This window comes from Vidua macroura, chromosome 17, assembly GCF_024509145.1.
Source record: "Vidua macroura isolate BioBank_ID:100142 chromosome 17, ASM2450914v1, whole genome shotgun sequence".
In the NCBI taxonomy this organism is placed as follows: Eukaryota; Metazoa; Chordata; class Aves; order Passeriformes; family Viduidae; genus Vidua; species Vidua macroura.
In genome coordinates, this window is record NC_071587.1 from 4,472,612 (window position 1) to 4,498,366 (window position 25,755).

A 25,755-nucleotide genomic window follows, 5' to 3' on the forward strand; every position below is an offset into this window, starting at 1 on the left:
CTGGTGAGATGGAGTCTTGCCCTCTGGCTACACTGAGGGGCAAGAAATCCAGGGACTTTTACATGCCTGATCTCTGCAGGTGCAACAGTCCTACAACCTCCCTGTGTGTGCCCTGCTCTGTAGATCCTGGGCCATTCATACAGAGGAAGATCCATCTGAGAATCCAAGGAGGACCTGTGGGCACATCAGAACTGAGCCCAGAGGAGCACTCTTAGAGCCCAAATCTGCTGCCCTCCATGCTCTCCCCAATTTGCCCCATTCCTCTCACTTCCCCTCTGCAGGAGCCCAGGACCAGTGGTCACACATTCCTGTGTGGGGGCCCAAAAAGAGTCTGACAGGTGAGTGTGTTGGTAGAGTCACTGGTGGAGCCTCCACCTCCTCACCTGAAACACAAATGCCAAAAATGTACAAAATCAGTTGATGGAGAACGTTCATGCCACCGTCAAAAAAAGTATTTTCTGAACTAGCCTGGAATATGTGATACGGAGTATCCAAACATGAGGCCAAGATATCCAGCTGCCACCACAGGCAAGGTCTCTGGTTCCACGTGTGGGGAGAAGGCAGAGACATACCTGCACACAGGGCGGAGTGAGCTCAGCCCTCACCTCCCTGCAGCTCCCACCAATGGTCCCATTGCGTGGCACAACTGTGTGGGTGCATGAGGGCAACAGAGATTTGGTATTACCCTCATGTCTCAGGAAACGAGCCCAAATAGAGGTCCCCATTGTGTCTGAGGAACTGTAAAGACACAGAGAGAAATAAATCCGTTCCCTGGTAGTGCAGAGAGGGCCTTTGTTTGCCTGGTTTTCAGAGTGAGAAGGTTTAGAGGATTGTTGCAGCACATGACCAGAAGCTACCAAGCACAGACAAAAGCCATTGGGAACACAGATCAGACTTTGACATCGCACTGGGTTTTCAGAAGATTTCTGCCTTGTTCAAGTTAAACCTGCTGCTATTTTGGGGGTTATTTTCCTCACTCTGCTGCGTCCCTTGCTGTCGGGGCTGCACATGTCCCACAGCACTGGGCGCACGATGGCTGCCACAGGCACCGGCACAGCATCAAAATGTCTGCTGCGACGGGCTGGAGGGGCTGCCCGTGTTCCAAGCCCAAGGCACAAGTGTTGCACCAACAGCCACGTCCGCTCCAGCCACGGACAGGTTTAGAGGACAAAGCCTGTGCTTATCGCTGGGCTTGCAGAGCCGGCTCGTTTCGCAAGCGGGTCGCGCGTCAGCCACCAGCGAGCGCCGGCTCCCGGCAGGAGCACGGAGGGAAGCGCCTGAGCCGAGCTGACAGCGAGACAAAGCCCTTTGGGGCTCGCTGGGAAATCTCTGGCTTCGCCACAGCTGAAAGGTGCAGCGAGGCAGACGCTGAGGTGCCCTGTCACCCCCGGGAGCCGCGCCGCCTGCTGCTGCCGGGCGGCAGAGGGAGGCACCAGTGCTCCTCCAGCCGGGGCTGTCTCCCTGCATGCAGGAGCTTGGGGAGCTCGGGGATTTGAGGTGCCCTTGCAGGGGCTGAGGGAACCCTCTGGTCAAGCTTCCCTGTTCTTCACCCTGAGGGATAGGAGAGAGGATCCCTGACCTTCCCCTCACTGTCACAAAAAGGGCACAAATCTTCTTACAGCCCCAAGTACAGCAGGAGCCACTTCTGCTCGCAAGGGGAAGGCGGGGGGGGGGGGGGGGGGGGGGGAAGTGCTGAATTAGGTTTAAAACCTCTGCAAAATTAAAGCTTCATAAAAAGGTTTCCATTATCATGTACTCTGAACCAGAGAACTTTTGGCCCCTGTAAAACACAAAGACCAAGACACGTTAGTCTGTGAGCATCCTGTGTCGAGACTCAAGCAGCTGCCTGCAGGAGAGGAGAGCCAGCTGCCGTGCTGCTGAGGCATGGCATAGCATGGCATGGCATGGCATGGCATGGCATGGCGTGGCGTGGCATGGCATGTGTCCCTTTGCTTGTGGGGAGCACAGAGACAGAAACATCCTGAAAGCACCGAGTGCAAACCAGAAACGTGCAGAGCACTGTATTAACCTGCCAGGCAGCCTCAGCTCCCCACTTATTCCCAGGATCCGAGGGGTTATCCAGCCCTGCTCAGGGCAGGGAGATGGGCTGGATCTCCTCCCACGCTGGCCCCTTACCATCGCCCTGGGGAGATGGAACAGAGAGTTCAGGGGTGAAGCAAGAGCAGTGAGCACCCCTGAAGAGAAGCCCCCTGTCCGGGCTGGCTCCCCTCATCTCGGGCGGGTGGATGCGGTGGCTCCGGGCCGGGCACAGCCCGTCTCCCGGCGGTGGGTGGATGCGGTGGCTCCGGGCCGGGCACAGCCCGTCTCCCGGCGGTGGGTGGATGCGGTGGCTCCGGGCCGGGCACAGCCCGTCTCCCGGCGGTGGGTGGATGCGGTGGCTCCGGGCCGGGCGCGCCGTCGGGCGAGGGCGCTACGCCGCCGTGGCGGCTCCGGGCCGGCTGCGGGCGGGGAGCGCACGGGGCGGAGGGGCGGATCGGGCTGTCGGTGCCTGCGGCAGGGCGGCAATCACGGGTCACCTGCACCGGGGTGGGAGCAGGGGTGATGAGGATGAAAGTGGTGAGGACGGAGGTGGGGGTGAGCATGAAGATGATGGGGATGAGCTTGAGAATGGAGTAGGACGCTGCTGGATATCCCCAGGCAAGGGCGCCAGCATGGAGGGAAATGTGGCTAATCTGGGGACAGGCGCCTCACCACGATGCCCCCACACTCACCGAGCCCCGGCGCCACACCACCCTGTCCCCACACGGCATAGACCCCACAGCTCCCCTGTTCTTTTCTTTCGGAGGCTGCCCTAAAAATCGCCCGAAATGCGTTTTTCCCCGGGCAGGGACATCCCCCTCTCCCGCCCGCAGCCCCTTTCCCAGCTTGTGCCAACACCCCCCTCCCGCCCCCGGTACCGCATTGCGGAGCTGCCCGCTAACCCCGGACCAGACCGGACCGGGCGGGGGAGATGGGGGGACATCCCAGCCCTACCGGGGCTCGACGTGTTTTGGGGGCAATAATAGGAGTCCCACGGGGACCTCAGCTGTGTCTGTGCTGCGGGAGCGCTGCCGGTGGGTCCCCCCATCCTCATCCTCGCTGTGTAGCGGCAGCGGATGGACAATTAGTTGTCGTGGCTTTTAAAACGGCGTAAATTGAGGTGTTTTCGGTCACAGGATTGGAGTGTGGGGCGGACCTCCCCCGCGGTGGCGGCTTTGCCCGCAGCGGGGATCAGCCCGACGCTCCACACCCGTGGGCAGGGTTTGGTGAATTTGGATCAAGCCAGGGGTACACCCAGCCTTTTATTTCGTTTATTTTTCCCCCTTTGTTTGTTTGTGAGGGGATTTTTCCCCCCCTCTTTCACAAGAACAAAAACCTCGGGGTGCATCTGCAAACTCCCGTGCCTGGAGTTTGAGTTCTACGGGGGAAAGCAAAACTGTGAGGAGGGGGTGAAAGCAGCCCCATCACCCCCAGCTGTAAGACGACCTCTTCCCAGAAAATATCTCCTACCTCTTGCAAACAGCTGAATGCCACCTTCTCTGGAAACTCGGCACTGCCTCCCCTTAGCCCGAGGATGTGTTGTAGCTCCGACTCGGGGTGGATGAACCTCCCTCTGCCCCTGCCCTGCTCCTCCAAGCCCCCCACGAACCAGGCCAGCCTCATCGTCTATGTTTTCTCTTTATTATTCCATATATTTATGTACCACATTATATGTTAAAGATAGATTTTTTTTTTTCTGATATACATTTTTCATCTTATTTACCACAATGACACCACACGTACATTGGAAACAGCTCCACGGATCTGGTAGATTGCACAGAATGAATTGTGTCGTAGTTTTGTTCCTGTAATCCTGAATGACATCAAATCCAACCATATATATTTTTTTTTTAGCTTTTCGTAATTGAGAAATAACAATTGTTAAAACGAAACAAAACATAAGTCACCAAGAAGTGGACTCCAGGGCTGCGATTTCAACCAGAGGCAACGCATTTGTATTTGATGGGAAGCACCGTTCCTCGGTGTGGATTCGGATGGAAGAATCGAGCAGTCCTGACATCTGTGTGACTACGGTGTAAACATTGCAGGTAAGCGGCATCACCGGTCGTCAGACGCTGCTTGGGCTTGTTGGGCCGGTCGTACAATCTGGGTCTCGTCTACATCCATCTCTCAAAGTGTTCAAACAAAGGTCCCTGCTCCCAGCGCCCACAGCGGGTTTGCTCCCCAATCCCATGGGATTGGCACCTGTGTTTCAGCTCCTGAAACACTGATTTGCATATCTGTGAGGAGTGTTGAAAACTGCGACTGTTTCCCAACAGGCCATTTGTGGGGGGCCAAGCTTCAGGCAACGAGTGAGGAGATAGGGGTGGGGCACCAGATAATTTTCTTCCAAAAAAATCTAAATAACAAAAAAATAGATTTTAATCTGAGCTTATTTAAAAAGACATCAGGGCAAGCACTTTCATCTCTTCTTATTTTCCTTAGTTTGCAGATTCTATGACATAGAATTTGTTGGATGCATGTAACGAAAATAATGACTCTTTCCATTAAAGGGATGCAGAATTATTTGGCTATGCGGATGTTCGATGCAATTCTCTTCCTGCACCCGACTCTGGCCCCTCCTTAGTCTTCAGCATTGGTTCTGAAAGCCTCTATGAGGCCTTCTAAAGAGTGGATGAACCCAGAGATGCTGCAGATACCACCTATAACGAAAATGGCAACATCGAAGAAGACATGATGCCACAAGAGCTTCCTCCACAAGAGTTTGAGGTGGAAGAGACTGGGGAGCAGGAAACAGAGCCCTGCGCCTGTCAGGCTCCCAGTAAGACCCATCAAGAGGGCAAAATGGGGGACATAAATAGCCATGAGCAGGGTGAAAACTACCAGGGCACATCTGAGGGTGAGTCCCCAGGATTTGAGCCGCCCGTCACCCCCGTAGCAGTTGGGGAAGAAAGCCCTGTTTCCATCTTGGAAAAGGGACCGCTCCAGGACTTCTACAGCTGCAAAGAACGGCAAGGGGTACGAGAGCAAGGCTTTGGCCACCAAGAAAATGTTGACTACTGCCCTAATGGTGGATGGCAAGTTGTCTGTAATGACCTCCTTGGTCTCATCAGCCCAGGTCAGGTAGGCGACCAAGGCAAAGAGTCCCTTAAGGATGCAAGCTGCTATGTGAGTCCAGTTCATCATGCAATGAAACTCCTTGGGGTTCTGCATGTTCCCCTCCAAGGAAGGCAGAAAGATCTGGGAGGTGTAGCTGAAGACAATGATGCCAATAGAGATGGGAAACTTCTTGACATCAATGTAAAACTTGACTTTGTCCCAGGCCCAGTCGCGTGCCCTGGAGAGGCAGTAGGCGATCACCAGGATGTTGATGACAAAGTGGGCTAATGTGCAGAGCAAGCTGAACTTGGAGACTGCCTTGAGGTTCTTCAAGAACGCACAAGGCAGGAGCACTGCCGTGGCAATGATGGACCACGACTTCTGGGAGACGGGCAGGTTGGGGAAGCTGTTGTACATCAGGTTCCCACTGACCACCACATAGAGGATGCAGGTCATGACCAGTTCAATGATCTGAGCCACGTTCACAATTCTGCCCCCGAGGGTGGGGAAGCGGGGCGCGCAGCACGCGTTCGCGATGTCCACGTAGGAGTCTCTCACCCTGACTATCTCCCCATCCTCATTCTCTTCGTAAAGACAGGCAATAAGGATTTTCCCAGTGTAGCAGCAAACCACTGCAGCGAAAATTATTAAAAAGAGTCCTAGGTATCCACCGTGAAGGATGGCATAGGGCAGGCCCAGAACAAACATCCCCTAGAAAGAGACAAAATGGAAACCGTGTTGCTGGATCTCTGAGGGGCCCGGGCCCGCGCCCGCGGCCGAGCACACGCAGCCGCACCATGGCGTCACGTGCGTGCTCTGTGTGCCCACGCACCGTGGCACCCGCGCAGGCGGTCACACAGTCACGCCACGCGGCCGCGGCCACGCGCGGTGACGCACCCCCTGTCCCTGTGACGTGCCACCCCCACAGTCACGCCCGCGTCATCGCACCCCCGAGCACCCACAACAGGCGAGCAAGGTTTGGGTGCCCGGGCTTTGCTTCAGTCTCTGCCCTCTCTGTCCCCAACCCCTCTCAGTGCACCAAGACCTCCATAGCTGGGGACATCCCGAGAAGCCAGACTGGGCCCACTCCAGTGCAGCCCCACCACCAGCCCAGTCACCCCTGGGCCCTCTGTCCCTCCTTGCCCGTGACCCCTGATGGGGTCAGAATCTGCAGTGTGACAGAGCTGGGCCCTGGGCCCCTCCCTGGCGCTGTGCCCGGCTGTGCCAGGGAGCGGGGGGGCAAAGCAGAAAGCTGGGCTGAGGGCTTTTAGTTTCCTTTTTTTTAAAATCTGTTTTTCCTTTTCATTCCTTCCTCCCGCCCTATTATTCGCCTCTGTGTTTCACCTATTTTTATTTCTGGTTTTCCCCCCTTTTTTTCCCTTTTCCCCCTTTTCCTCGAAGCCGGTTTGCAATCAGCCCACGGCTTCTGGCCGAGATACAGAGCACGTAACAGGAACGGGATCAGGGAGCGCTGCCCGGTGCCCCGCGGCGGTGGCGGGGCGGCGGCGGCCGTACCTGGATGGCGTTGGTGACGTTCCATCCCGCCTCCCATGCCGTGATCTTGGGCTTGCCCTGCCCAGAGAGCTCGGAGCAGGCCTCCTTGGAGGCGGAGGGCGGCAGGGGCCCTGTGCCGTCCCGCTGGTAGTGGATGTCCCCCTCCAGGGGCGGCTCCCCGCCCTCCTCGCTGCCCTCGGACTTGAGGATGTCCATCTGCAGCCCTTGCCGATGCTCCATGTCCAGGTCGTCGCAGTGGGCGAAGCCCACCGCCTCCTCGTCGGTGGCCGCCTGGAAGCCCATCCTGGCGAACATGCCGCTCATCTTCGCCTGGGATTTGTGCGACACCGAGGTGGCCACGTTGGAGAGCTTGCTGCGGAGGAGGGTGGCCATGGCGGCGGCTCTGGTGACTCCGCTGCTCGCGGAACCTCGGGGATGCAGAGACCCGACGGGGCGGGCGGGCGGCGGGGCGGTGGACGGGACTTGGTCGCCCGGCGAGGGGCGGCTGCGGGGAGCTGCTCCGAGCCGCTACCTCCGTGTCCCGGCGCAGTGCGGGCGGCTCCCGGCCGGGGTGCCCAGGGGCATGACACCGCTGCGGGGGGAGCGGGCCCGCACGCCCCGCCGCCCGCTCCGCGCTGCTCCGCGCCGCTCCGCCGAGCCCCGCGGCGGGATCGGGGGGCGAGTCGGGCGGGATGGGGGCTGTCAGCAGCCGGCCGATGTCACCAGACGGGCAGAGCAAGCCCCTGGCAGAGCGCGCCGCGTCTCCATCGCAGTGCGCCCACCTCGCGGAGAGAAGAGGAGAGGGGAGAGAATTGCTGCATTTCTGGGGGAGGTACCAGCCTCCCCGGCCAAGCCCAGCCCCCCGCACTCCCCCCCGCCCCACCCACGCCCGCCGGGCCCCGCCAGCAGCGCCGCAGCCCGGGACCCCCCCACCACCACCCGCCCGGCTCCGCATCCCTTGCGCTGCCCGCCCTGCCCCGCACCTGCCCCGCACCCGCCCGCAGACCCCCGGCCGCCAGCCCCTTCCCCACGGAGAAACAAAAGAGCTCCGCTGAAGGGGCGGACAGGCGGCTTTCGACAGGCTCTTAACGGGATTTTCCTCCTCGCACCCCCTTCTTTTTCTTTTCTCTGTCCCCCAAAACGCGCGGCCCCTTGGGAGGCGGGGGGCGGCCTGGGCAGAGGCCCCTGCCCAGGGGACACCGCGGTGCGAGGCCACCCGCGCACAGGGAGCGAGGGCTCAGCCCTCTGTAACGATTCCTGGGATCAGTGAGCTCCAAAACCGGCGGGACCGGGGGCGCAGATCTCGTTTGGGGCCCGCAGCCGAGTGGCACCGCAGCGGCACCGCAGCGGTACCGCCCGGCCGCGGGGGGCACCGGCGCCGGGGGATGCTCCGTGCAGAGCTCTCGGTCCTCACCAGCCAGTACCGAGGTTCTCCTTTCTTTAAACAAAATACCGATATTTTCGGTTTGCTTCCAAACGCTTATGTTCGTTTGTAAATTAAAAGCCTTACGATTTTTATTTTATTTAATTTTTTTTTCCGAGGTGAGCGGTCAACATAGCCGACAACGGCAAGGGGAAATCCCGGTCCTGTGCTGTGGCAGGGGGAGCGATGGCATTCGGGGGCGGTGTGTGGGAAAGCACGTCCCCTCTGCGGCGGGAGAGTCTTTGAATCGTTGTTAGAACAATTATATTCATATATATATATATATATATATATATATATATGTATGTATGTATGTTCTTTGAAAGCTGGGGGAAGGGAGGAATTTCTGTTTTCTTTGCTGTTTTGGAAGACGAAAAAAGAACATTACTTTACTACAGATGGGAGGAAAAGCCACCACTAAATTATTTCCTAGTATCGTTGTTGAGGGAATAGGGAGGGAGCGCTCAGGCTGAGGTTGCAGGTGGGATGCAGTACTGAGCAGAGATGGGGAAAAAAAAAAAAAAAAACAATTCCTAGGAAAAACCCCCTTAAATCCCCTCCTTAAAAACCTTTTAATTTTTTTCCCCAGCCACAATCCAAAAGCAAATAGGGTGCAAATAGGCGGAAGGGCGCAAAAAACCAGAATAAAACTAAAATATCCGCGGTGAGGGCTGTACCCCTAAGGGGTCTCTCGGCCACTGCTCCCGGCGCGGGGATGAGGGAGCTGCTTCTAGAGCAGGCCCCCCAAAAATGGGGGTTTTTTTGATGGCAGCAGAGGAGGAGGGCGACTGAGCGTGGCGCATCCTTGGCTTTGCGTGGGAATTATTACATGTGAGTGCACAGATAGGTCGCGAAAGCCGAGCGGGGCACGGCTTCGCCCCGGGTTTAGCAGCGTCTTGGCGGGCTGGGATTTAACGGGCGAAATTGAAAAGCTCGGGCCGTCACCGCTGCCCTCGGCTGCCGCAGCCGCCGTTTCGCCTCTTCACAGCCCGGGAAAACCAGTGCTACGACGGACACCGTGAGGGATTCATCCAACGATTTGTTTTTCTTTTTTATTAACATTATTATTTTTAATTCATCCTAAGACGAGTTCATTATGAAAGAAGGCGTGAAGGAGCTCTGTTTCTGGAGGCTGCAGGGGGCATCAGGGAAGAAGGAACGAAAATGCATCCAAACCTCTGTCTGGTGCATGATTATCTCCTCAAATAGCCCTGGCGCATCCGAGCCCCTGCCCCGGCACCCCTGAACGTCGGCTGAGAGACCCAAAATGGTCCCACCGGGCATCACGCCGCAGCCCCGGGCAGCAGCCCTCGATGTCGGGGAGTGGAGGGGGTTCCACTGGGAGCCACCCAGCTGACCTTCAAGGTCCCTTCCAACCCAAGCCTTTCTATGATCACGCCAAGGCTGAAGGAAATGAGTTTTTGGCTCTTCGTTGAGCATCCAGAATGTCATGGATGTGTCGGGCTCGGGAGACATCTCTTAGAGAGAAAAAAAAAACAAAACCAAAAAAAAACCAAAAAAAAAACCAAAAAAAAACCCCAAAAAAACCTAATCAAAATAAATAATAATATTTTAAAAAAATAATGAACAACAAACAAAAAGGAAAAAAAAAAAAAAAAAAGACAGAAAACGAACCAAACAAGCAAAAAATACCAAAACAAAACCCCAGCACAAAACCAGAAAACCAAAACCTAGCAAAATCCCCCCAAAACAACCAATAAAGCAAAAACTCCAACCAAGGAAAGGAAGAAAAAAAATCCACAGGGAGCTTGAAAATATGTCCAAGACCTCGGGGCCGGTGCGGAGAGAATGCCCTGGGGCAGGGCTGCCTCTCGAGTGCCGTGGGACCCTCCGTCCCCTCGGCGGGCTCGGGCCGTTCCTCCGGCCGGGGATGCCCTGGGCTCGGGGGTCTCTTTTCCCAGCGCTGCGCGGGGCTGTGCCCCCTCCTTGCCCGGGGGACCCTTCAAACTGAGAGCCCGCAGAGCGCCGGAGCTGCTGAGCCTCGTCGGACCCCGAGGTCAGTGAGAAACTGTGGGGGATGCTGAGGAGGTCAGGGTCTGGGGCTCCGAGGGGTACAGGAGCGGGGGTGCCGCTGTGCCCCCCCGGTTTTACCGCCGGGAGCTGAGCCCGCACCCGCACCTCGGAGCCGCCCCCGCACCCGCTGCCCGGCTGGGAACACCCACCCGGGTCCCTCTGCCTCCGGGACGCCGGCTCGCTCCTGCCCCGTTTCCAGGAGAGGGAGATGAAGCTTTTCTGTAGCAGCGGCTGGAAAAATAAAAAGACTTTCTCCCCTCTCCCCCCAAACTACTACCGGCGGCTGAAATCGGGTAGAAAGCACAAAAAATAGGAGCGGGGGCGGGGGTGCGGGGAAGGGCTACAGGACACAGAAAGAGGGAGAGGAAGAGAGGAAAACCCGGAGAGGTGGAGAGGGGGGTCGCGGTATTTACCTCTGCTTCTCTCTCCGTCGCTGCCGGCAGCGCACCGGGGAAGGCTGGAGGGGCGGGTGGACGGACGGACGGACGGACTGACGGATGGAAGCAGCCGCGTCACTCCTGGGCTCTCCCTAACTCCCAATTAACCCAAGCAGGATAATGGTCCAAAGGTTAGCGGCTCTCAGGGGGGCGTTTGAGCTGCAAATCGTTTCAGCCGAAGCTGAAAGGCGAGAGCGAGCCCGCGAACGAGCCGCAGCCAGCGCTGAAGCCGGGGGGCTCTGGCACTCTCTGCTTTCTCTGAGCCGCTCCCCGGGGCGGGCAGAGGGTCTCTTGTACCCTCCCCAGCAGCCCTAGGGGTGTGCAACCCTGCTCCTGCGGGGAGCAGCTCGTCCACACCCCACCATCCTCCCCAGGCACATCCAAGCCGGAGGAGCAACTCTGCCTTATCTCTGCAGACCAGGCTTGCTAGGCTTGTGGCTGGGTCTTCTGATTGTTAAGCTGAGGTAAAAGAGCAATTTGTGCTCAAGAATCATTTAAAGCAAGTCAGAAGTCCAATCCTGGGTGTGTTGTCTTTCTAAATCCCTCACCAGCAGCCCCTCTCCAGGCTGCTGGGCAGCACAGAGCAGTGCCAGTTGCACGAAGGTGCAGATATTTGGGAGCAGGATGGCCATCACTCCAAGTTCACTGCTCAGTCAGGCTCCCAACTGCAAAGGATTTGGTTCTCACGGGCTTTGGGGGGCTGTGAGATGCTACAAACACACTACACTGCAAATTGTGACCATATAAAAAAGGGGGTGTGCAAGTCCTGGATGTTCACCTTCATCCTCTCCTGTAACACTCAGGAAAAGAGTGAATGTCCAAATGCAGGTGTGCAAGCCCCTGATTCCTGCTCAGACTCCTGGCCTGTGCCACAATCTTTCCCCACACCCCTCTAACCTGCTGCAGAGCACCTCCAGCACAGCTGCCAGCTGCAGAGACAAGAAGGCTGAGGGGCACCTTCTGCCCAAACAGCCAAGAAAATGCCACGGTCACATCTGCCCGAAGAACAGAACCCTTACAGGTCAGCCCAGGCATTCCTGGAGCAGCAGCCACCCCTCTGCACAGGTACATGTGCACCTAGGGAGGTGATCCCAGCACAGGGAAGCTGTTCCCCCTTCCTGCAGCCGTGTCCAAAAGCAGCTCCTGTGTTTATGGCCAGGCCGATGGCACCCCTGCAGCCCCAGCAGTGCACAAGAGAGGCTGCACAGCAGTGCCCTTCATCCCGGCTCTGCCTCCTCATCCCCCCGCCGCCACCGCGCCGGGCAGCTCTGACAGGATAATGAAGAGTTGCACGATATACTCTAAAAAGGCAATTAGATAAACTGCTGGATTGGGACCAGCTCCCGTGACCTAGTTAATAGCTCTGGGAATTTCGGGTAGGGAAGGAGAAGGCGTCGGAGTCAGGACGTGGTGCACGGTGAGAAGGCTTTGGAGGGGAGGGAGGGCGTCTGTGGGCTGCAGCACAGGCTGCTGGAATGTCCCAAGCCTTGGGTTCTCTCTCTTGAGTGTGTTTAGAGCTCGCCAGCAGCAAAGAGCATGAAGTGAAAACTCTGCATGTAGAATCACACGATCTGCTGCTGGGTTTGTGCTCTGGCTGTTGTGGCTGGTCCACAGTCCGGTGCTCAAGACAAAGACAGCAGCAGCCACGCTGGCAGATAAAATAACCATAACAGACTGAGATCCAAAGGCAGAGTCTCCAAGAGAAAGCCTGCAGTGGATGTCCCCTCTTTATTTCTTTTTTTTTTTCTTTTTTTCTTTTTTTTTTTTTTTACTGAACACACAAAATGGCTGCCTAAATTACAGGCTCATTAAAAAAAAAAAAAAAAAAAGACCACACATACTAAGGATTGGGAATATCAAAATTTTAGATTAATGTGTATTATGATAAGAAAATTTTACCATATGTAAAAAAAAAGGTTTCTTGATTTAACCTCACTATTTGCAAAATAAATAATTTTTGATCTGTAATTTGGGATAAAATTTTTACATGAATTGCTGTGATTTCCATTTCCCAGAGGGAAGAGCCCTGATAAAACATTATCACATATAAACTAGGAATTAATTTGCAATTTGAGCACAACACATTCCCAAAAACACTTTCCATAGGTTGGAACTAAATTTACCCCATTGTTTGTCTCCATGCTTCACATCAAAATTAAGTGGTAGCCACTGGGTACCAAATTCCCAACTCACTACTCTGTAGTATTGTTCCCACGAGCCTAACAGCATTTTCATTGATTTAATATATAAACCTTCATCACTGTCAAATTAAATATTCATATATGTACACGCTCCTGTATTTCACAGGAAATGACAATGGACTAGGAAAGGAAAGTGCACACTTCATAGGTGCCAAGCTTTTTAATATCAACTTGCAAATAAAAATCTCTTCTGCTGCACTTGTAGAGGCTGTAACAAACAGCAACTGGTCTGTACAGGGAAGTTCTCCCTGTGGTCAGATGATGCCCCAGTACTGGAGACTTTTTATATAATCTATATTTTTTCTTTAATCTATATTTTTTTCTTTAATCTATATTTTTCTTTAATCTATATTTTTTCTTTAATGCTGTTTTTTCTTATTTGTGTTTAATCTGTGTGTGCTGTGGGAAGGGCCTCTCATGCAGAGGGCCGGCCAGCAGCCAGCTTGCCTTGGGGTGTTTCTTGTCAGGAGGGCTCAATCTCAGCCTGCTCCATCCCCCATCTGTCCATGTGCCTTCTCCTTTTTGTGTCCCTTTCTGATAAAAGCAGGTCAGCAACACACAGTCACTCACAGCTCCTGCAAACATTTTCCAGCTCTATCCAAAAGCCAAGAGGAGCAATTTGGGAAGCCCCGATCCTGCTTTGAGATGCTCCTGACAGCTCAGCCAAGGCTAACAAGGCAAGGCAGCAGGCACAGGTTTGTGCATCTCCCTTTAACAGGACCTCTCTCAGTGTTTTGGAGTGACAGAAACCAGGTTCACCTAAGCCAAGCACTGAAGCTACTGGCAAAATTGCAGTTGGGTCTCTGAACCTGACTCCACATCAATTTGTGGAGCCTCACACGTGGAGGGTGCTGTTTCCAGCAGCAGGATTTGGATGTGCAGCCTCTGCACACAGATATCATCTGTTAGTCTGTTTTTTTTTTTCCTAGAGACAAAAAATAAACTCCATGTAAAGGTTACAGTCAAAACCTGAGCCCAGAAAACACCACGTGAAGCTGCTGCTGTGTCCTAAGGAAAGCCAAAGGGAAAGTGAGGTACTTCACAGCTTGATCCAAAGGAGAGCTCAGCCCACAGCAAACTTCCCGTGCTGCTGGAGAGGAGGAGACAGAGAACCTCACCTCGTGCTGCTGCCTGTGCCCCCTGCATGCCCACTGCCAGCTGAGGGGATGCTGCTGCTCGTGGGCAAGGACTGGATGCTGCACTCACCTTGGCTGCCTCTGCTCTGCACTGCGGGCAGAGCCCTGCTTCTGGCAAAGAAAGACAAAAAAAAAAAAAAAAAAAGAAAAAAGAGAGAAGAAGGCAAAAAAGAAAAGAACTCTTTTTGCAGGAAGGCTCCACACACATCATTCCCTTTCATCCCACAATGCCAGTGTGAGCAGTGCAGTGCACAGTGCTGGGAAAACTCACGGTGGCACAGGAAGGGTGTGAGTGCCTGGCTGTCTGCGGCCAGAGGGGCACTTGGCATGGGGCAGAACCAGCCCTGCTGGTGCTGCACTAGCAGGGAGCAGGAAATGCAGTTACCTGTGCCCAGCACAAGCAGTGGAGAACCTGCCTATTTCTTACATGGCTCAGGAGGTCAGCTCATCACAGTGTCTTTGTCTGCTCTTGCAGGGGTGCCTGTCATAACCCTTGATACCTCACACTGCAGGCAGTGCTGACTCCAGAGCCAGTCACGGGGACAGCACTCAGTAATTACAGCCTAAATGTAGCATTCCTACAGAGTTTCTCAAATATTCTGACCTGAAAAGCTTTCCTGTCAGCACTTCAGATTAGCAAAGCTGGGACAGGGTAATATTTATTGTTCTCACAGGCAAGCAAGCAGCGAGTTTCTTGTCCAGAGGCACCAGAGGAGTCCAGCCAGCCCTGGGGGTCTCAGCATCAATCCCACAGGCAGAAGACCAGACCTTTGCAGAGGAGTCTTTCTTCTTTCATCTAGGATAAAGTACAGAAAGAGAACAGGTACCAGGACAAGATTGAAATTATCCCTTGCCAGGAGACAATAAGGAGGGAACAGACCATGAGCTGGAAACCACAGCTGCAGCAGAGGATGTATTTTTGGTGATGCAGCAGCACAGGGCCCAGCTGTGCAGCTCACACTGACACACAGCAAATATTTCAGCAAAATAGAAATTTCACCTGTTACGACTGCAGCAAACCTCCTGTGGTCACTTGGTCACTTCCTGGTGGGATGCTCTGCTCCATAAGAGGCAGAAATGGGCCCAGGACTAGACCAGGTGCAGGCAGGGTGGTTCTCACCCAGGCTCTGCTCTGAGCTGCCAGGAGCCCGAGGGTCTCTGCTGCATGGGTATTACAGGGACAGATTCTGTGCCTTTCCATGAATTTAGCTTAAGCCTTTGAATTAAGAGATGAAGGAAAACAAGATTTAAAAATATTTGCAAATAAGTACTTTCTGGGCACTAAAGCAGCATTCCTGCCCTCTGCTTCCATCCTTGCAGAGAGCTGAGGGCAGCAGCTCAGGGTGGTTGCTGGGGCTCAGGGTGGTTGCTGGGGCTCAGAGGTGCTCATGGTTCCCTGCACTGAACTCCAGGAGCCCAGCCCAGTGTGGTGCATTCCTCTGGGACACCCTGCAGGTTATGGAGGGGCCTCACCCTCCCCTGCTGCTGCTTTTCCAGCGGGAAGGAAGCTCAAGCCCTGGGGAGCCTTGCTGTGCTGGTTTGCTGCCCCCCCCACCCACTTTCCTCCTGGGACAGCTCCTAATAAAGGGGACAGGCTGTTGATGAAGTGCATCACTGCATCCCATGAAAGAGTCCATGAGTGCACCAGCTGGGCTCACTCTTTGTGGCTCAGGAGCTTCCCAAACCCACTCAGGACCACCAAGACTTCAGGCACCTCTACAGCTTTGTGTGGGGATCCAGGGAACTTCAGCAAGTAAAATAATCAATATTTTAACCACATTTATAGCTTTTCATCTATTTGTACCATGTTGTAGGTCTCTGTAAATGCATACCAGAATATTTATTTCACAGGGGAATGTTAATCAGTCTTTAAACTTTGAAACTCTGAAAGTCCGAACTGTGGAAACCCAGGGCACTGGGAATATTTCTCTGTCTGCTCTGGGGTGCCCTGACTGACTTTGACCCTTATTCATAGAGAAAACTTCCCAAGCCTCAAGGTAAGCTAGAAACCACAAAAGTGTGAAATAGATTATAGAGATTGTAGAGAGTAGTGTAGTGTGTCACATGGGTGAGAAATTTAGGTTTTAGGATTTTTAGTATGTTATAGATGTGTTCAAGATGGAGGATATAGGGTATTGTCTTGAGTTCCCTTCTTTCTTCTTCTTCCTATTTCTTCTTGGGTTTGGGTGGTATCTTTTAGTTGGGTAGAGAAATCTGCATTGCGGGTCTTTGGGGTCAGTTATTGGGTTAGAAAGGAAAATAATTTAGGTGTCACTTCTTAATTGGACAGCTTAGTTTTTGATTAGACTTAAAAGGCCTTGTAACAAGAGATTGTTGGCCATTTTTGTGCTGTTTTCCTGCACGCAGAGTCTGGTGCAGACAGTGCTGAAGTTTTGATAAAATAACAATAAACAGAAGCTGAAGACCGAAAATGTCCAATGCTCTCTTATTCCTGACACAGAACTGCTCCAGGAGGGTCTCCCCTGCCAGGGGAGCCCCCAGGGAGCTGCCCAACTTGGGGCCTGCAAACTCACACTGAACTTAGCAGCCTGTAATCCCAAAGTATTACTATTAAAAACACCATTCTCATAATAAACTTTTGGCATCACAACACTATTTGCTTTTAATAGAACAGTACTTCTTAAGCAATTTAGTTAATTTGATTTATGACAAAAAGAAATTTGGAGAGTATAAAACCTCAGGAAGAGAACAGCAGGGAAGGCAGCTCTGTGATTACCTCCCCCTGCACGCATGTAAACTGCAGATGAGGTAAATTAATAATGAGACTTAAAGTTACTTCTTCTCCACGTTAGAAAGTTGAGTGAGAGGAGACTGCCGGGCTGGGAAAGGAGAGGGCTGTGCTGCCCCGCAGCAGAACTGTGATTGAGGAGCTCTCTTCCCATACTGAAACACCTCACCTTAGGACCAGCTATCAAATAGACTTTTGGTGGTGCATCAGGAGATTCTCAAGATTGTTTCCTAAGGCTTGCAAATGTCATTGAACTCACCAAGCTGGGCACAGCAGCCTCTCAGTTTTTCCAGGAGGAGCTGATATCCGTCCTGCCACATCAAAGGTCTTTGGCTGTTAAAGCTGGACTCTTGGTTTTGCCAAAAACTTCTATACACAGCACAAACCCCTGATGGGGAAAGGGCAGCCTAGGATTCCAAATTTCCAATTTGTGCAGGAAGGCAGAGATTAAACTTCCTTGTTCCAGTTCAGTCGCTGGAGCTCTGTCACTGTAGATAAATCACTGGAGCCTGGTTCAGCTCACATCCCAACTGACAATGGGACAGAAGTGCCCAGAGGGAAAGTTAAACTAGAGGGTCTCACATTCCTTGGTTTCTCTAGGTTTGATCCTTTCTACAAACCAGGATTTCTTCCTGGCACCCGATGTCAAATTTCTCCCTGACATTCCCTCTGTCACCTCTCTGGCTGTCATTGCAGCAGAGCCCTGCACAGAGACCTCCTCACCCCATGGCTCAACCACTAGCCATGCTGGAGGCTCCTGCACATCCCAGTTCATGCTCCTCCCTCCCACTGTCCCTTCTTTCCTTCCCCAGGAAGTCTCAGTCCTGATGTCCCCTCTCCCAGCTCCTGCGAGGTGACCTGAGTGACACAGCTGAACTAGAGGGGCCAGAGGTAACATTTATTTGCTCTCATTAACAGACAATTACCGAGGGCTCTGAAGCTGTCAGATCTGATAAAGGGACATTCAAATAGTCCTTATCTTCCTTCACTTTTCCAGTTTCCCTCAGAACAGTGGTCACGGAGTCCTGTCTGGGAGGACTGAGGGTGACTTTATAAGCCCCTGTCTCCAGAGAAGCTGTTAAAAGCAGCATGTCCTCCTGCTGAGTCAAACCCAGTAGCTGTTCAGAGCCCCGCCCCTGCCTTCTCAGTTTGTTTGTACCCATCAGTCCAATCTTTCCAAGGAAATTCAATCTTTAGAATGATTTTCCCCTTAGCCTTCACCACAGAAAGCCACCAGGAAGAGCAGTGAAACAGCCACATTCAAAACCAGCTCTAAACAGCTGCTGGCTGGAAACTCTCTGGGGCAATGTGAGAGGCTACAACAGCCCAAAAGGGACCATTACCCAGAGAAACAGCAGCCAAAAAGGGACTATTACCCAAATAAGCTTCTTGAAAGCCCAGTTCTGAAGCAGGGACAGTGTTAGAGCAGATAATCCCATGTCTCCAGGAGCTCAGGTGGTGCCCTGCAACAACACAGGGTGTCTGCAGAACCATCATCAGGGCTGAAAGCAGGGGAATAAGTCAATAATTGTGTAATCAGTAGCATCTTACTTTTTTTTAATGAACCTATGGGATGAGGGTTTCCCCCAGCACCCTTCCTCTCCTCTTTTTACCAGAGCTCATCTTTCACTTTGTCATGCAATTCCCAGCTGGCCAGCTGCAGCCTGCCTCGATCTCTTTTCCATTACACACTCGGCTGAGCCGAGGACGAAAGGGCCCCTGGATTCCAGAGAGAAGGTAATTAATTGACTTTCTGCTCTCGTTGCTATGCGGCAAAGGTGGAAGCTGCAGCAGCTACAGTTCATTTTTAATCCTGGAAGATTAGTCACAAACGGCATCATTACCGAGGTGATCAGCTGCCCCAATAGAGACACGGGCTCGGGGAAGGGTGTCCTCGGCAGGAGGAGGGCTGTGAGGAGGAGACCTGAAGCCAGGAGCAGCACACCCACCCCACTCCCTGTTAACCCATCAGCCAGGGGTTAATTTTGTAGCTCATCTCCTGGGTATTCTTTACCTTTGTATCTTAAACCTGTCCTAACCTCCAGGCTGGGCAGAGAGCAGAGCCACCACTGCTCTGCTGGCTGGTGTCAGCCCCAAAGGCTCAGACTCCAGGTAGGAGCAAAAACATCACTTTTTGGAGCTGAAACAAGAGGCTGGTTGGATATCCTGTCCCTGGCAGTGTCCAAGGCCAGGTTAGGCTGGGCTTGGAGCAACCTGGTCTGGTGGAAGGTGTCCCATGGCAGGGGGTGGAATGAGACGGTCTCCAAGGTCCTTCCCGACCCAAACCAGTCTGGTTCTGTGACTGTGCCATATGCCCAGCTCAGATGAGCACCTTTCCTTGTTGTGACAGCAGTGCTGTGCCCTTGAAGGCACAGCCATCACCAAAATCAGCTTCTTAGTGTGATGGAATGCAAAACTCCACCAAAAGTTTTTAGAAGATCATTTTTCAGATCAAAATACTAAAAACTATTCTCCAGCTGAGATGGCAGGACAAATTACATGCAGAAAATTATACATATGCTGAAAATATGTTTGAATTTCAACTCCAGACATACACTGGAAATTAATTCCTCTTTCTTCAGCAGCAAAAAATAATGGCAAAAATATGTCTGTTATTTGGACACTTTCATCCAGGTAAGGGCTTCTCACTGTGCTGGAATTCGACTCCCCTGAGTAATCAGCTGGTTCTCTACATCCCACTCTGGCTTTTGGTGATTTCTCACTTCCCCAGCAGCACGATGCCTCCAGCCCCACAGGGCCTGATGTGCTATTTGCCTGAGAAGGTCAGCAGCAGAACAAATATTTGCCCTTCCTGTGTCTCGTTTAGGGCTTTATAAGAACTGAAGTTTTATTTTATGATAAAAGTCTGTATCTCTCTCTCTCTGTTTTATCCCAGGTTTCTTGTCACTCTGGGATTGTTTCCTTTGATTTTCAGGTAGTACCAATGCCATTTTGCCAACACACACACACATAGAACCTTGCCAGGATCCTAATCTTAGTGATAGTACAGAAAATATTGTTTTCATAGAATCACAGGATGGTTTGGGTGTGAAGGAACCTGAAAACCATCTCATTGTAACCCCTTGTCATGGGCAGGGACACCTTCCACTATTCCAGTTTGCTCCAAGCCCTGTCCAACCTGGCCTTGGACACTTCCAGGGATGGGGGGCTTTGCAGGAGTGCCCTGACGTGGGGCCAGACTAAACACCTGTAACAACAGAAGGGATTTTTCTGCCTGTGTGCCTTGTCTCCACTCAGCAGTGGAAGTTCAGCCTTTTCCACTCACTCGTGTCCCAGGACAGACTCACCCTGGGACTGAGGGCTTGGTTTTGGTCAGACCCCAAGCACTGCATGAGGAGCACACATGGGGATGTGCTGAGGGTGGAAGGAGGGTTACTGCCCCTGAAGTGAAACCTGTCACTGGAAACAAGGCAGGGATCCTCTTCTCATCCCTGGCCAAAGCCATCATCAAATTCACAGCACCTGCAAAAGCACAAGGCTCCCTCCCCTGCCAGCAATCCCAGCAGAGCTGTTTCATTTGCTGAGGTGGCAACTGCTCTCCCACGTAGACCTGAGTGCAGACATCACACCAGGGAGAGGTGGAGGGGACTCAGCTGCAGCAGCACCAGGAGTAAAAGCACATTGTTAAAGGTGTCAGTTTATAGCACGGGGCTGGGGCTAGGCACAGATTCATTTTCACCTTTCTGAAACTGTTACAAAGCCTGAAAGATATTTTCTTTCACGATTCTTTGAGCATTGTGAACTGTTTCCTTCATCCCTGCGAGGTGTCTGCTCTGAAACTCGACCAAGGTGACCCATGTTCCTGTGCTGCTTGCAAACAGCTGTTCTGTGATCCTCACAACCCCTGTGGCTGTGCAAGCAGTGGCACAGCAGCAGCATCCCAAGGAGCTGATTCCAGAAGTTCCCATCCCCCCTTCCCATCGCTGCATCCCAGGGATTTCTGCTGCCGTCACTGATGGCATTCAAGCCCTCACCTGCATAAGAGCCGTGCTTCCCGCTCCTCCTCCCAGCCGCCTGCTCTCAGGAACTGGGACACACCTGTGACGTGCTTTCTAGAGTGAATCTGAAGAAAATCGAGAGCTAAAATGTGTTTTACCGTTTGAACATTTAACACCTCACACAGATTTCGTCAGCTTGGCATTTACAACCCACTGTGCTTCTCCCGTGCCTGATGAGGCATGCCTTGAGCTGTGCTTTGTACAGCTGGAGCACTTCCCTGTGCCCACAGTGAGGCTGCAGAGCTGCTGCACCGTGCCTCTGACGTGGGATTTGCATCAGCAAAAAAGCAATGCCTGAGGTTGTAAAGAAGAATTTCTGAATGGGCACACCCCCCTCAGCAGAGTACTGCCTTATGAAAGGAGCAAGTTTATTTCCTGAGATGTAATAAAGTTAACTGTCTTCAAACGTGGAGGTTGAGAAATGTGTGAATATGCCCTGTATGTAGAATCAAGAATCTCCTGAGCTGGAAGGGGCCCACAAGGATTGAGTCCAAGTGCTGTCCTGCACAGGGAACCCCAAGAATCCCACCCTGAGAGCAGTGTCCAAGCAATCCTTGAGCCCTGGCAGCCCTGATCCTGACATAGATTCATCTATTTTATACAGAATACTGTGGCTACAGGAGATATTTTTTTTCCTATGGAGTTACAGCAGACTGTGATTTGATTCAGGTTTTATGTCCTTAGATTCTCCCTAGGGCAGATTCTGTAGGTTCCTGGGCAGATACTGGAGGTACAGCCACTCACCAACACCCATCCATCCATCCATCCATCCATCCATCCATCCCCCATCCATCCATCCATCCATCCATCCATCCATCATCCATCCATCCATCCATCCATCATCCATCCATCCATCCATCCATCCATCCATCCATCCATCTATCCATCATCCATCCATCCATCATCCATCCATCCATCCCTCATCCATCCATCCATCCATCCATCCATCCATCCATCCATCATCCATCCATCCATCCATCCATCCATTCATCCATCCATCCATCCATCCATCCCTCATCCATCCATCATCCATCCATCTATCCATCATCCATCCATCCATCATCCATCCATCCCTCATCCATCCATCCATCCATCCATCATCCATCCATCCCTCATCCATCCATCCATCCATCCATCCATCCATCCATCCATCCATCCATCATCCATCCATCCATCCATCCATCCATCCATCCATCCATCCATCCACCCATCCATCCATCCATCCATCCATCCATCCATCCATCCATCCATCCATCCATCCCTCATCCATCCCTCCCTCCCTCCATGCTAATTCCAGCTGCCCCTTTGCCCAGGAAGTCCCTTTGCTCTCAGGGGTCAGTCCCAGAGGAGCAGCCAGCACGGACTCCGGGCTCTGGGAAGGGTGGAGCCGGGCCGATTCGGAGCTCTGACTTTGGAACATTTTGTTGTGCTGCTGATACGCTGGGCAGGTATTGTTGGGCCGAGCGCCAAACGCTCAGCGACACGGAGCGAGGGGCTGTGATTGTGTAGATAGGGGGCCTCAGACAGTGTGAGGCAACGGGGAATTATTCCTTGCCTTATCTCCTCTGCTCAGTGCACGTCATCATCCCTGATCTCACAGGTCCCAGAGGACGTGGCCGCCAGTGCAGCTCACCTGATAAGGGAAGCTCCATCACGTGTGTTTGTACAGTTCCTTTCCTTACATATTTTGCAGAGCCATGACTGTTATTCTGCATTTCTTATACAAGACACACGGAAGACAGCAATGCAATGAACTCTGATTACAATGCATGTGTAGGCTGCTGCTGTCACAGCATCCACAGTGGGGACCAGGCCTGCAGGCCTGACATTACAGCATAACATGCAAATTGAGGTTTGATGGGAAGCAATATGATAATTGCCTCAGAAAAAAAAATTGTCTGCATAAGAAGATGTGGTGAACACTCACCTCTCTGCCTCTCTCTTCCCCACATTTAGCAGCAGAGGTGAGGCTCAGTGGGAGTTTGAAATTCTCCATAGAGAGCAGCTCATCCCCAAGGACACCATTTCCCTGCACATCCCATGTGAGCGGGAGCCTCTGCTTTCTCCTCCATTTGCATTATGCTGTAAATAAAATATATAATATTGTAAATAAAATAAAAATATTTTAAGGTACTGTCACCTCTCTTCCTGCACATTCCCGTGGCCAAGGTGATCTCCATCGCCTCTGACTCACACAATGAAACCAAAAAAAGCAAGCTAAGAAAAGGGAGATCATAGCTATGGCCATGTGGGAAGTTTATCCTCTACACATCCTGCATGGAATATTTGTGTAGCTTACCCAGGGATATTTCTTGCCTACAGCCATGCAAATAGTTCCTGGTACAGGGGATCTGCTGTGCCCATGCAGGGACACACTCAGCTACTGCAAATTGTGCCTGTGCCCAGCAGAGACAGGGGCTGGCTTCTGCAATTCCCTGCTGCAATTCCCTGCTGCAGAGTCCCTGGTTAGCATTTAGACTGTCCAGGGGAAGCAGGGTCAGCCTGTGCTATCTCCTCAGCTGGAAAAGAGGGGGGCTGGCTGAGGAGTGTCCATCACTCATTCAGTGCCCAATGTCTGATTCTCAAGTGTGGCTCTCTTTCCCAATCAGCAAACATTTTGTGTATCATGTCTGCAGCGCCAGGTGAGATCCCTCAGCTTTTGTGCTTTTAGCCAAGGTGAAAACACCACGATATTCAGGAAAGCTGGAGGTCCAGGTCTCATCTAAACAAGAGCTGATATCTGGGAAAATGCACACCATGTAACAGAGGGGTATTTTCTGCCTTTCAGAACTCCACTCTTTGTTGGAAAGAGGCTAAAGGCAAATTCTAGACAAGAAGTTAGGGAAGGAGATGCTCTGGGCAAGTGAGATGTGCCTATTTATTCATAGATAGAAAATCGTTTTATTCATCCACTTTAAAAACAAGGCAAAATACCCCAAATCTTTTTCCATGTCTCAGCATGCCTGTTCAAAAACTGGCAGTGCTAAGCCTACTTTTGTTCACAGCTTTTGGGGAAGTTAAATATTTTGATCTCTACCTTTAGATCACTGTGCCCTTGGTATTTCTTTCCAGGCACCCTACTCTGATCCCTTTGCCAGAGGTGGGGGAAATTCTATTGCTTTCATGGGCAGATGGATCAGGCTCATTGGGAATTTCAGGCCTTGCCTCTTTGTTGTGTTTCATGCTTGTGTGTTTAAGAATTGGCTTATTGTCCAGCCTGCTAATGTTTTCAATTATGTGGAGCCCAATTCAATATCCCTACCTGACTGAGAGGCAGCAGGAGTTGGCTTTTTGTGTTCTCTGACCTAGAGCTGACTCCATTTGCTGCCTATCTGACTAACTAGTGAAGCAGAAAATGCTCACAATACAGCACAATTAATGACAGACTCTGAAAAACACACCAGATCCCAGCGGAGAGGAAGAAATTAGGCTCTTGCACAGTGAAGGAGTTTGTTGATGATGTTCTTCTATTTATAACATTTTAAAGGGCAGGCATGAGTTAGGCTTACTAGAAAATCCTGATCCTTATTTTTTTCCCTAAAATTGTATTAATTTTTTTTTTTTTAATTGTAGACAATAATATTCAAATTCACTCCAGCTGTGTGGCCCTGTGGAGTGCCAAGAGAGGGACAGGGTTTTTCTGGCCTTTAACAATCTGTCTCCCTTGGCAAATATGGCAATGTATTTAAATCTACATATAATGAGAAATACCCTTTAAAAATTGCTGGCAGTGCTGATATACTACCATTAAACAGGATTTTACAGCAAAGAGACATAGGAAAAGATACATCTGGAGTGCTGTGTCCAGTTCTGGGCTCCTCAGAACATGAAAGAGCTACTAGAGAGGTGCAGTAGAAGTCACAAAGTTCATTTGGGATCTGGAGCATCTCCCTTATGAGGGGAGACTCCAGGAGCTGGGGCTGTTTGTTCTGGAGAAGACTGAGATGAGATCTCATCAATCCATGTAAACATCTCCAAGGGATGTCAGAGAATGGTGCCCAGTGACAGGATGAGGAGCAGTGGCCAAAATTCAAGAAATTTCACCTCAACACGAGGAAGAACTTTACACTGAGGGAGGAGAGCACTGGAATGGCTCAGGCTGTGAACCCCTCAGTTTGTAGGAAAACACAACACTGTGTCAGCAATCACTGATTTCATGAAGTTCACCAAGGGGATGGTTGCTGTAAGCTCCTGGTCTTTAGCTCAGGTGTATGAGGTGCCTTTGGACACTGTAAAAGAACCTACAGGAGCAGCATGAGCTCATTAATGTGATGGTAATACAGGGAACAGGATCCACGGCATCACAGTGAGGTGTAACAAGGGGAAAATACAGACACGTGGAGCTATCCCAAGGCATGATCTCTATAAATCAGGAATATATTCACTCATTTACAATACCCTTCTCTTCAGGCTACTTTAGGAGGAGCAAATGCTACTTTGGCAGATGGTCTTCACTAATATTTTTAAACGCTTCCTGCCACATTTAAATACTCAATTGAAATTTTAACTTCATTTCATCTCTACCTTGGAAATTTTCCCCATGCCCTGTGTTCTCCCATGGCAGGGTTTCCAGCCAACACACAAGTCCTGCTTTATATCACACATGGGAAGGCCACTGCTCCAGGAGGGAATAAAGAGCAGCAGCACCATCTATTTCTGCTGTTCACTCTGTAGCCACAAGCTCTGTTCATTGCACAGAGGTAGACACTGTTCTCAGTGATGACTTTGTGTTTCCCCACAGGCTGCTTTTCATGGCCAATAGAGCAACCAGATTTTTCAAGCACTGATAAATACATCTGCCCATGACTCAGTAGGACACAGCAGCATCAGTCCCATCTCACCTTGGCAGCAGAGTGCTAGGCTTGAAACACACAACATCTCCTGGTTTTCCAAAGGACTTTCATGTTCTCCCACCTCTGGTATCTTCAAAATCCAAACCACTTGGCTTTAATTGCAGACTGGAGGAGTTGGACTGCTCAAAAATCAGGTCTCAGAGTATCAGGTTGTGAAATGCTGATGTAGATCTACCTTTATCCTTTAGTGAGCAATTTTTGGAAAGCAAATATTTTTTAACTTAATAACATTAACTTAAATGCCAATATCTTTCTTTAACCCCCTCTGCAAGCACTGAGCGCTGTGCCAGGCCAGGGCTATGGCAAACA

At 51.8% G+C, this 25,755-nt stretch overlaps 1 protein-coding gene across 1 annotated transcript; it reads right to left on the bottom strand.

Moving 5' to 3' along the window:
- Nucleotides 1-3,665: 3,665 nt before the first annotated feature.
- SLC32A1 (solute carrier family 32 member 1) lies at nucleotides 3,666-7,381 on the bottom strand. The gene is made up of 2 exons (XM_053992930.1): nucleotides 6,616-7,381; nucleotides 3,666-5,811 (listed from the first exon to the last, which is right to left on the bottom strand). Exons 1-2 carry the CDS (start codon nucleotides 6,985-6,987, stop codon nucleotides 4,624-4,626), a joined length of 1,560 nt encoding a protein of 519 aa, XP_053848905.1. The 5' UTR covers nucleotides 6,988-7,381; the 3' UTR covers nucleotides 3,666-4,623.
- Nucleotides 7,382-25,755: the final 18,374 nt, after the last annotated feature.

Excerpts from the sequence above, each read along its gene's own strand:
- SLC32A1 (XM_053992930.1), bottom strand. The coding sequence starts at position 6,987 with ATGGCCACCCTCCTCCGCAGCAAGCTCTCCAACGTGGCCACCTCGGTG. Across the intron at positions 5,812-6,615 it reads ACGTCACCAACGCCATCCAG|GGGATGTTTGTTCTGGGCCT; the intron begins GTACGGCCGCCG and ends GTCTCTTTCTAG.